This window comes from Nuphar pumila, chromosome 7 (assembly GCF_984573655.1).
Source record: "Nuphar pumila chromosome 7, dmNupPumi1.hap1.1, whole genome shotgun sequence".
In the NCBI taxonomy this organism is placed as follows: Eukaryota; Viridiplantae; Streptophyta; class Magnoliopsida; order Nymphaeales; family Nymphaeaceae; genus Nuphar; species Nuphar pumila.
The window spans coordinates 18,478,529-18,491,515 of record NC_143255.1 but is presented as its reverse complement, the minus strand read 5'-3'; the positions used below and the strand labels follow the sequence as shown (position 1 = coordinate 18,491,515).

Here is a 12,987-nt window from a genome sequence, read left to right as displayed (position 1 = left end):
GGCAAAAGAACACCCTCTTGTTGTCACAATGTTTTTACTGCTGCACTCTCTCCTACACTCCTTTTCTTGAAATACAGTTTCAGTAAGTAATTGAAGAAAACACGTTTTGCAAAGAAAATGTAGGAAGCAGGTGAACTTGATTTTCTGTGAGTTCCTAATCAGTTTTTTTTTTTTTGGGGGGTGGGGTGGGGGATAGAGCTGGGGTTAGATTCCTGATCAACTTTTAAGAATGGTAGGGAGCTATAACAAATTTCACTTTTATGGCAGGGTCTAGATCTAAGACCTGCCAATTCCAAATGCATACTTGAAAAAGAAAAGTCAGGATAATTTAGCTGATTCAACCATATCCAGCTATGCTGGTCTAGTTGAACATTGATTGAGTCCTCATCCAGACCTGCTGGATCTTGACAAGCCTGGATCTTTGAAGATCCAATGTTTAATGCCCCAAATTCAATGATTTGTATCCATCACTTGCACAGACTTTGGTTATGTCGCTTCTTGAATCCAAAGACGTCCTGGTTTTGGATGTTGACACGGATTTCGTGAACCAATATGAATTATTCAAGTCCATAATATTCTAACCTGCATGTGCTGGACCCAGCTTGCCTTTGGTTAAATTCCCCTTAAATTCAATTACTTAGTCATGTTGATCTTTGGCTTCACTTGAGTGCCTTACTAAGCATGACTACAATTAGCACCAGGAGGTTCAGACCTGCTGCTGTGACTTGAAACAATGTCTCAAATAATCTTTGCTCCATTTCAGAGTTTCTGGTTTGTGGAACTCGAAAACAATAGGAATTCCATAGATATTGTACAACTTAAGAACTAGAATGGAGGCTATAGGAAATATGATACCACCAATACTAGTATATGCGTGTGTGATCCCATGAATGAGGTTGAGTGAGACATAGAACTGGATTGGTAAGTCCCACAGTCTTAACCAGGAAGTCTTAGTTTTGAACCTCACCAGGATCTATTTTCCCCAGATTAGTTTCAAAAAAAGAAAAAGGAGAAAAAGGGTATGATCTCAAAATGTGAATAGTTGTTGTTTATAAAGCAACAATCAAGATTTCTGGCTCTTTCATTGTGCGTGGTGACCAAACAGCTTCATGTTCTGGATACATATAACTATGAATTTTAGCATCATTCTAGAACATAGGGTGCAACAAAGGGTCAGTTTTCACCATTTGAAGGCTTGTCCATGCAAACATGACAACAATATCTGGCCCATATATGTTGGGAAACTTCATTAGACTTGTACAATAGGAAAATTGGTACCGTGAACATGTTGGTGTACATCCTTATGTGACACTTGAAACCTCGATGGTCCTCTTCCTCTGGCTTTGGTGTATATGGACAAAGCATAGTGTCCAAATTCCACACGAGTGACACCGATGTAGTATCATTACTAGAAACTCCAGGCTTCTCAATTTGTCTTCACAAAGCCAGGACTCTAATTTGTCTTTTACAATAGGGTCGATGTCATCAAACTTATTTTAGCAAAAATCAAGTGAATATGCCTACAATTTCTCCTCTACAACTACCAAAAAATGACAAGCTGAAAGAAATGCCAAAATATGGGCGTAGAATAGTATTTTGTCTTCATAAAGACCCTAGAAAATTCCCAAAAGGGCAACAAAATTCAACATCAATGTGCATCAATTTCTCATTTGTACCTCTACAATTTCATAGTTTTCTGGAAACTTTTACCATAAAGAAGTATGGTGGTTATACTAGAAATGAGTATGATTCTAGCTATACTTTTATGAAGAGATGTTTAGTTTTTCTTTCAAACAAATAGCTAGAGAAATAATCTCTGTGATTGGCTTTGCATTCTTCAAATATTTTATCTTCTCTCAAACAACATTTCTGCTATTGATCAGTAAATAAATCAAAGATTTCTCTTATTGCAGCTTGGATTTTGGAGGTGGTGACGGGTTTTAAAAGGTGATGGGAAAGTTTTAAAGAGGTATATTGACTGTTCATAAGTTTGTTTTCCTCGCCATGTAAATAATCTTTGAAAATAAGGACAACTCTGGAAAAACATTTATTGATCAATGAAATGTTGCTTGATCTAAGGGTTTAGTGAGATAGATCTATCCGTGTAATCTCACCATCTCGCTCAAGGGGTCAAGAATTCAAATCCCCCATTTGGTGCGCACATAAATATACACATACAAAAATACACCACTTCCAGCTTTATTTTGATCTGAACTTCAAATTCTGGTTTTCATATCGACCTGAACAAGGATCTTGGATTTCAGAAAACAACCTCTCTCTCTCTCTCACACACACACGCACACACACACGCACACACACACACATGTGCGAGCGTGCACATGCACACACACAAGGCACAAAACAATTACTTTCTTTTCACCATTGGTTCAAGAAGCTCAAGTGGATGCAAGATCTATCAAGCCGTATGAATGTATATCAATCAACTCAATGACAACGTTCAACAAGGGAAACCATCTCCATTTGCTTACAGGTATACCTGATAAAAATGAAGAACACAGTGAAATGTGCAGCAACTATTATTCTTTTTTTTTTGCTTAACCTCGAAAGATACACGTATTACAACTTATACAGATCCGCCAGGATGGTCGATTCTAATCCCTTGAATGTAGGTAACAACTATAACAAGATTACAACTCGCATGTGGATGGAGGATAACGTAGATAACGAGTTACACAAATGTAGGATAACTCGTTATCTAGGTTATCTAATCATCCACATACGTAGGTAACAAACACACATGAAGATAACAAATCCCACATATGTAGGCATAACACGTTATAATCCTACATATGTAGGCATAACATGTTATCTAAAATATCTAGCATTCACACATGGATAACGAGTTATCAACCAATCTCCATATACGTAGATGATAGCTCGTTATCAAGTGATCTAAAATGGCTAATATGGCCCCTCAAGTTGGAGCATGTGGATCGAGTATGCCCAACTTGGTCTTCAGAAGCGAGAGTTGTGCACTGCCCAAGGCCTTTCTGAAAATGTCGATGCACTATGAATGGGTAGGAATGAACTAAGTATAGATGAACCCATTTAAAATTTTCTCCCGAATAAGATGACAATCAATTTTGATATGTTTGGTGCGCTCATGAAAGACAGGGTTAACAACAATATACATGGCTGCTTGATTGTCACAAAATAGAGTCATGGGCCCAAGGTGAGATATCCCAAAGTCGATCAATAAAGATTTGATCAAAATAAGCTCACAAGTTGCTAATGCCATAGAATGATACTCAGCCTCTACGGATGATCGAGATACAATGAATTGTTTCTTTGATTTCCATGAAATCGGACTCAGGCTGAGCATGTTGCAATATCCAGAAGTAGACCGGCGAGTTATTGGACAAGAAGCCCAGTCTGAGTCAGAATAGCCAAGAATAGTCAACTTATTGGATGAGTTCATTAGAATCCCTTGGCCCGAGGTTCCCTTGAGGTAGTACAATAGGCAGAGAGTTGCATCCATACGAGGAGTGCGTGGTTGGCTGAAGAATTGACTCAGAATGTGGATGATAGAGGAGATGTCATGAGGTCAAGTGATGGTGAGATATATTAGTCAACCAATCAACCATCACTAAATACTCGGGTCTTCTAAAAGAGAGCCACCTTCATTACGAAACTTGGAATGTTGCTCCATTGGAAATGAACATGGCTTTGAACCTAGGTAACCCATGCCGTCTAAGATGTCCAATGTATACTTGCATTGAGAAAGAAAAATCCCTTGCTTGGATTGAGCCACTTCAATGCCCAGAAAATATTTGAGAGCACTGAGATTTTTAAGGCAAAATCACTGGTGAAAATTCTGTTTGAGGGCACTAATCTGATCAAGATTATCACCTGTGATGATTATGTCATCTACATACACCAAGATGAACAATTGGTGAGTGGTCATAGTGTGGAAGAATAAAGAGTAGTCGGCCTTTGACTAAACGAAACCAATTTCCACTAAATAAGAGAAGAGCTTAGCAAACCAATTTTGCGAGGATTGTTTGAGGCCATAAAGAGACTTATGGAGGTGGAAAACAGGGTGCGACCCCTGACTAGAGAATTTGAGAGGAAGCCGCATGTATACTTCTTCATCGAGATCACCATGAAGGAAAGCGTTGTTGACATCAATTTAAAAGAAATGCCAATTACGGATAGAAGCAATGACAATGAGTCAATGAACGATGACCATGTTGGCCACTGGAGAAAATGTCTCATTGTAATCAAGACCTTCGATTTGAGTGTATCATTTGGCAACCAAGTGGGCTTTATATCGTTCAATGAAACCATCAGACTAAAATTTAACTTTATAGACCCATTTGCAATCAATGGGATGCTTACCTTCAGGCAAATTCGTCACCGTCCAAGTATGGTTCGCCTCAAGTGCTCAGATTTCAGCAGCCATGGCATCACACCAATGTTGGTGTTTTATGGCTTGAGAAAAAGCCTTTGACTCAAAAGTTTGAGTTATGGAGGCTAGAAAAACTCGATGGAAAGGAGAGAAACACTCATATACAAGGTGATGGTTGAGATGATGGTGATGAGTACTTGGAGCCACAACACACGAAGCATCTAATTGAAGTACACGGGCTGCAGAGTAACACTTGAAATCCTTGAGGTAAGAAGATGGGTGGCGAGAGTGATTAGATCGACGAATGGGAGGCAGGTCTTGGGTGTTGTGTGTGTCGACAGGGATGGACAGGTTGTTTGAAATAGACGACGATGGGAGAGCATTGAGAGCATTTGGAATGGAGGACAAAGGCTCAATGTTTGGATGCTGTGGGGAGATCTCTCGGGATTCAAAGATGGGGATGTGGATAACATTAGTGGCATCAATGGGGGAAGCTTTATGATCTTGAAAAGGAAAAATATTTTCATAAAATTTGATATCTTGACTGATAAAAATCTTTTGAGATTCAAGATCATAAACTTTATAACCAACTTGACCATATGGATATCCTACAAAAATGCATTGTTTGACATGTGTATCGAATTTATGGGTATGATGGATGTTAAAAGCATAACATAAGCATCTAAAGATACGTAAATGGGCATAATTGGGAGCTTGATTGTATAACATCTCATATGGGGTTTTACCCATTAAGGTTTTGAGGGGAGGCGGTTAATCAGGTATGTGGCAGTAAAATCACATTTCCCCAAAAACTTGGTTGATAAATTGGATTGAAAGTAGAGGGCTTGAGCCATATTAAATAAATCTCTATGTTTGCGTTCAACAACATTGTTTTGTTGCGGGGTTGCTATGCAACTATGTTGATGATTGATTTCACTTTCTCTAAGAAAAAATTACATGTCATTTGAAAAGAATTTGGTTTCATTGTCAGATCTAATGCTCAAAACATTGGTTTGAAATTGATTTTGAATTAACACAAATTTTTTTTGATAATATTGAACGTTTGAGACTTATACCTCATGAGATATACCTGCGTGCATTGGCTATAGTCATCTACTATGGTCAAGAAGAAATGAGTTCCTGACATGGATAGAGTTTGATATGCACCCCATATGTCACAATGCAATAACTCGAAAGGTTTGAAAGAGGATATGGTCTCATGTGGAAATGATAGACTGATTTGTTTAGCTTTATAACAAATAGAACAATGTTCACGAGAAATTTTGTCATTAACTTTATTAGAATTAATAAGAATTTGAAGCCGGACATTTGATAAATGTCCAAGTCTAAGGTGCCAAATGAAAGGAGAAGAAACATTTAAGGTATGATTGTCACCACCCTCAAGGATATAAAGGTCCCCTTTCAGCCTACCCGTTCGAATCGTCATCTTTGAGTGTGGGTCCTGAAAAACACAATGATTTGCTTTAAACACATATCATGAATCAATTCATGAACAACGATAAGGTTGAATTTAAAATGAGGAACATATAAGACAATGTGCAAAGTAATTATGGAGGTCAATATGACATTGCCAGTATGAGTGAACCAGGCGAAGTACCATCAGGGAGGCCGATGGGTGGGAAGGAGATCGGCATCGAGGAGGAAAGGCTGGATAGTGAGTTTGTGATGTGATCTGTGGCTCCTGAATCTATAATCAAACATTGAGATGCAAATAAACAAATTGATGGTTTGGGTATATTACTTGCAAGGTTATCCATAGACGGGGTGTTTTGGTTACCTAGATTGACAATGACCATAATTTTATCATATTATTCTCGGGTAAGTTTAGGAAGGGATGAATTGAAATTTAGTTTTTCGGGTTCAGTGGTAGGGGAACATGCATTAGCATGGCCAGTGAAGTGAGCATTGGGAGAACCCCTTGGTCGGTTAGAAAAACCATGAAGATAATAGCAGTTTGGCTTGATGTGACCAAGGTGCCCACAATGTTCACACTTTGGTCTGGGATGCGTCTGGACTATCTTCGATGTGTTCTTCTTGAATCATCAATGAATAGGCCTTGGATATATTTTGGTAGGGGTGTCATGAGGAGTAATTGACTCCGAATGACACTAAAATTGTCATTAAGGCTCATAAAAAATTGAATGAGCCTTTCTCATTGTTAGAGTTCTTGAATGACCTTTATGGCCCCACATGAGCAAGGTGAAATATCAATATATGTAGACATTTCATCCCATAACCCCTTCAACTTGGTAAAGTACATTGTTATTGGAGATTGTTTCTCCTTGAGATTGATTATCTCCTGCTAGATTTGATATATCTTGGGAGCGCTCAATTAAGAGAACCTCTCACAGAGCTCTGCCCAAACCTCAGCGGCGATTTGAGCATGAATGACGTTGGCTGCTAAATATTTGTGAATAAAATTGAGCAATCAGGATAACACCATATTGTTGCATTGCTCCCATACAACAACATTTGGCAATGATGATTCAGGTTTTGCGATAGATCTGTCGATGAAACCCAATTTATCCTTGGCATTTAGTGCCATAACCATAGCTCTACTCCACATCAAGTAGTTCTCTCCGAAGAGTTGTTGTGACACTAAGGATATCCTCAGGTTATCTGAGTGATGAAGAAAAAAGGGATTGACCATCGATTCTTGAGTATTCTCAGATGAACCAGCACCACTGTTGATGCTATCTGACGCTATAAGATGCATGATAGAAAAATGAAGATCGTCGGCAATGACTTAAAAACATGGGATGATCGACTTCTAGCTAGTCTGGCATGATGAAAAGGCGCACGATCAAAGTCTGAGCTCTGATACCATGATAAAAATGAAGAACAAATACATGGTGAAATGTGCGGCAACTATGTTTTTTTTTGCTTAACCTCAAAAGATACGCTTATTACAACTTATAGTCGATTCTAATCCCTTGAATATTGGTAACAACTATAACAAGATTACAACTCGCATGTGGATGGAGGATAACGTAGATAACGAGTTACACAAATATATGATAACTCGTTTTCTAGGTTATCTAATCATCCACATATGTAGGTAACAAACACGCATGAAGATAACAAATCCAACGTATGTAGGCATAACACATTATAATCTCACATATGTAGGCATAGCATGTTATCTAAAATATTTGGCATTCACACATGGATAACGAGTTATCAACCGATCTCCACATACGTAGATGATAGCTCGTTATCGAGTGATCTAAAACGGCTAATAATACCTTTTCAAAGAAACCTGCCTAAACCCATCTTCCTGATGCAATGAAACTCTTCTTGAGTTCTAAATATTCTTGTCAAAGATTTTGGAGAATTACATAATAGAAGAATCTTAGTGGTGGACTAGTTTTGCACATTTCTGTTTGATCTCTTTCATGATCATCAGCATCATCATTAGCAGTAGTTCAATTAATTAGAGAGCATCTTGACAGGATGATGGTTTATTTTTAAATGTAAAAATGTCACGTTTTGTTATAAAATGTATATCTATTCTATATTACATATTATTTTTGAAGGAATATGTTTTAAGTAATATGATATTATATGATACATATTAGGTTTGAATCCTCGTAGATCCATCCCAAAAAAGTTTGTCAATGACATGAACGACCTCAAGAGGTAATAAAGTTATAAAAACTGTTCCAACTGCTGCCAAGATGTACCCCATCGGTTTCACCAACGCCACACCTGACCACCCTCCGTCTCTGGGGTACATCCTGTCTGCTGTGGGGCCCAACAGAAGACGGACGGTGGATCAGGTGCAGCGGCACAATAAAGTGTGCAAATGTGATTGCACCTGATGATCTGCCGTCCTTAAGGCATGGGTGTCGGTGGGTGACCCGGGGTTTAGTCCGTACATAGGTGGGCCCATTAACTGACCAGTGTGTCCCAAGGATGGTTTCTTGTCATAAGAGAGAGAGAGAGAGAGAGAGAGAGAGAGAGGTACAAAATGTTAATTTAATAATGTTATTTCATTTCATTGATAACGATAACAACACAGGATCAACCCTTCTTTTTAAATTTATTTGAAATTTTTGATAAAGGGCCCAACAATGGCTTCCTTTCATCATTTTCATTTATTAATTGTTTGCAGGATTTAGTATTTTTATCACCAACTTTGATTAACACCATGCAAGGAAGGAAGGATGGTCCTTCTCATCTGCACTAGGGATAAACACCATATATAACCACTTGCCATTTCTGACTACTAGGGTACCCTAACCATAGAGTTAGAAGATATAATCCCTAGTTATCATCTTGATAGTCACGGTTGGAATAGGGAGAGAAGAACTCTTGGAACCAGCTCCTTTTCCTCCACGGTGCCAATCCCATCTCCTCACATAGTTCATCACTGTGGTTTATGCTGAAGGTGGAGATACAGTGCCTCTTGTAAAACCTAGTGGTCCTCTTGCTCACTTCCATCTCTTTGCTTATCTGAGAAACCATCTTGTCCACAGTGGGGGGCACAATAGCACCTTGCAGAAGCTTGGCCAGCCACTTGCACCTGAGCTCAGCAGTATGCAGATTTGATACACTTTCTATGTACCCAACAAATGCCATATGTGGAATCAAAGGATGGATGGTCCCCCTGCCATAAAAGAACAATAATGAATCCTCCCACAGAGACATAAATAGATAGATATATATATATATATAGAGAGAGAGAGTTATTTGTACTCCTAGAAACAGCCATATATACCTGTATAAAGGCATGATGCCTGAAGGGTCTTGAATGTAATGCCTGAAAGGCTCTGGGAAGATCCATTTGAGCTTTTTCAGCCCATCAAAGCCAGTTGCCAACATGACCAGATCTGCTTCCAACCTGCTTCCATCTTCCAACTCCACTCCTCCGTTCCAGAAGCACCACTTGGATGACCGGCGGAAGCGGATGTGTCCGTCCTCAGCTGCAGGAAAGAAGTTTTCCGGCAAGATTGCCATTTGACATGATGCGTAATCTTCCTCAAATGCATGATCAGGTACCAATCCAAATTTTCTCAGTGGCAGCTTCCATATCAAGTATGACTCAATGAACTTTGAGATTACTTTTCTCTGTTCATTTAATAACCAAAAAATTATTATTAAATTGCTTATCCTAGACTTATTCAGAGTGAAATTTGTGCAGAAGAATTAATCTCATCTTGAAGCTGTCTTTATCTGCAGTTTGCAACAGCTATTTGTGAATATACCAACTTTTATTACCCTTAACAAATTAAAAATTCCATTTGCAAACACTTTTTTCCTTTTTTTTTTAAGTCAGCATGACCTAGGTGATTTCTTTTCCTAAATATGTATATTTAACACATTTTTCTTGTGCAAGATACACTATGCTTCTCTTTTTTTTTCTTGTGCAATATGATATCAAAGCACATTAACTAAGGTATGTCCTAAAATGTTTGTAACATGATATTTTTTAAGAAATGTAAGAGAAATTAATTGAAAGTTTTTTTTTTTTTGATGACGAAGGAAACCCCTCATGGCCACTTAATGGGCCCGCCTCCCTGCGAGGTAAAACTCCGGGTTGAGAAATTAAATTAAATGTGAAGTAGAGAATATATACGTACCAAGGGATAGAGCAAAATGCAGAGCAGAGTCCGAAGGAAGCTCATTGATGGCCTTTCATGGAGGAACTGTGAAGCCCTGGTGGCATAAAGCAGGAGGAAGGACATCCCCCAAACAGAGTAAGAAGGAAGCATCATCCAATGCAGCGTCCTAATCAACATGGTGCAGGGCTGCCCATCTGGTCCTGCAAATTAAAAACATTTCTTTTCCTTCAACAGAAAATAAAATAGTAAAAACCTTTCTCTTTTGTTAAAAGGCTTCAAATATCTATACTATATTGACTTGTACAGTTTGGAGTTTCAAACATGTGTTGGTCAATTCCAAATGTTCGTTAATGAAGTTGGCTCCTGACGATTCAAAGGTATAATTAACAGTCAACGTCAAGATGTGACCTGAGTGCCTTGTCTGATCCAAACAATGGGCTGGAACCAAGATTTGGTCTGGTGGGCCACCAAAACTATAAAAATCTTAATTCTGTTTTTTTATGTGAATTAATTTGTTTAATTCACAGAGAATCTCGGGTTACTTAATGGGCCTGTCTCCCTATGAGGTAAAACTTGGGGTTGAGGACAAGACCCCAGCCTCATGTGCTCTAACTGTGACGAAGCAACGGCAGCCCCCCTGATGCTAGCGAGTTTCGATCCTGGGACTTGAGCTTGACACAGGACGCTGCTGACCACATGAGTAAACCACCGCGGTGGTTTTAACATGTGAATTAATGGTGTTGGATTGTAGTACATGGCCAGTTCTGGAATCCAGTAGGATCCAATTAACAAAGACCAATATTTCAAATGACCTTGTTTTGGGTTATTCACAAAGGAAAAAGACAAAGAAAATAAAAAAGAGACCATGATTTGATCCATAAGGTCTCGTATTTAATAATGAATCTGGATATAATCCAAATGAAGCCTGAGCGATTTGAATGCTTACCTTGTTACATTTATAACTACGCCAAGGTACATATATAATTATTTAATTTGTTAAAAATTTATTAAAAAATTGTTAGAAAAAACAGATTCAATTTCTTCAATGACAAGAAGTATCTTATCATTCTAAATGTGTGTTACGTTATACAACTCAAAATTTGGTGATATGTCAAGAAGAATCTTGTCAGGTGACATGTCAAAGCACAAAATTTTTGTGTTTTGAAATCAGCACCGTGCAAGTGTTGAACTTTGTATAAGCATGACATCAGCTCTTTTTGGTAGGCCTCACTGTTTGTAAAATGAATGGCAGTGATGAAGCCAAGGACCGTGGTGATTTCAAAACACAAAAATTTTGTGTTCGGACATATCTCCTGATCTGATCTCATCTATATATGCAGGAAACATGGATAATTAAGTTGGGAAATTTCATTGCTGAGAACAATGAAAGCTCCTGAATAAGCAGTTGTACGCCAAGGTACGTGTATAATTATTACTGAACATATAGACTCTATCTCTCGTACCTTGGTTGGCCTCTGCACATTCAGTGGCAAAGTCAATAGCAGATTTCTTGTAACCGACTACTACCACCTTCTTTCCCCTCACCAAACGCTCAGCTTCCTCCCGGTCAAGCTTGGAGTAATCAAGTGAGTGCAAGACCTTTCCCTGGAAGATCTCCGGCCCCTTCCCAGTGGGAAACTCAGGATTCTTGGGCACATCTCCATACTTCCCCACGCACACCACCAAGAACTCAAACTTGAACCACTGCAACAACAAATCAAATCAAACCTAAGCTCAGTCAATGGCTCGAGCCTTAAACCACAAGGTCTCTCTCTCTCTCTCTCTCTCTCTCTCTCTCTATATATATATATATATATATATATATATATATATATATATATATATATATATATATATATATATATATATATATGAAAATGCGCAACATTGAATTCGCGATGAGTCAAACAAAACAGCAGACGTGCATCATGCGTTGATGTTGCACAAGAAAGTGGCTTTAGCGTGCTAACGACCCCATTTTGTGTTTTTGCACGCACGCCGTTGATCGCACACGTTCGATTTTTTCTCGAACAACAAGAAGGGCGATCGACGTTACTCTCTCTCTCTCTCTCTTATATATACACACGTCTCTCGTTTGATCAGTGCACATTAAAGACACGCAAAGGCGACCATTCGTGGCAGAAGAAACCAGAATGCCACTAAAGGTTATTTGCATGTTTTTTTGTGTGGGATCCGACGTGCTGTGTTGATTCAAATGAGTGCACACCCCATCAAGTTGATAGGAATCGAGTTTCTGTGACTGAGCTCGAGTTGGTGGCAGCCTATTCAATCGAGTTCAGTAATAGAACCAACTAAGAGGCAAAAGCGGTTTCAGTTCACCTGAATGTCTTCAGAGAGAGGGGTTCTAACGCCCACCTCCCACACCGGTTCACCGGAAAACGGCCTACCGGAGTCTCCCCACATGCCATCATAGTAAGTGGGTTTCCGGTCGCCGGAATAGCGGATCTCGACTACCTTGTGGTTCAGCTTGACGAATTTGAGCACGTCGAAATGGCGAGCATAGCTTTCTAGGTAGTCAAGGATTTCAAGGCTGGTGGGGAAGGATCCGTCGCCCTCCGGCCACGGATAGTCGGAGAATTCATAGTCATAGCGAGGGGTCTGGAGTCTTGTGGAGTGGAAGGAGCAGTGTTTCCAAACGCCACCAATGGAATCGGTGGCCTCGAAGACCACCGGAGAAAAACGGTAGAGCTGCTTGGCAGCAGCAATACCGCTTATTCCTGCACCTATGATGCCAACTTTGGAGTTTGGGGGGGTTGCAGTTTCAGAATTGTTGTGGTTTGCCATGAGCTGAGTATTTCTAAGGAGAGAGAGAGAGAGAGAGAGAGAGAGAGAGAGAGAGAGAGAGAGAGAGAGAGAGAGAGAGAGAGAGAGTATGCAATGCAGGGAGCGAGAGACAGAGGGAGAGATGCGATACTTAGTGTGTCCTGGACACCTATTTATAGATTTTGCATGCATGCAACCACATAGTTTAACCATAGCAAAGCAACTGATTATGTAATTAACTCATGACTT

General features: G+C 39.3%; 1 protein-coding gene across 1 annotated transcript; it reads right to left on the bottom strand.

Annotated features, from left to right (window-relative positions):
- Positions 1-8,391: 8,391 nt before the first annotated feature.
- LOC149831364 (putative flavin-containing monooxygenase 1) lies at positions 8,392-12,759 on the bottom strand. Its single transcript, XM_090012039.1, has 5 exons — positions 12,295-12,759; positions 11,418-11,658; positions 9,973-10,154; positions 9,111-9,460; positions 8,392-8,999 (listed from the first exon to the last, which is right to left on the bottom strand). The coding sequence occupies exons 1-5, from the start codon at positions 12,757-12,759 to the stop codon at positions 8,657-8,659; spliced, it is 1,581 nt and encodes a 526-aa protein (XP_089868165.1). The 3' UTR covers positions 8,392-8,656.
- Between the last annotated feature and the right edge of the window lie 228 nt (positions 12,760-12,987).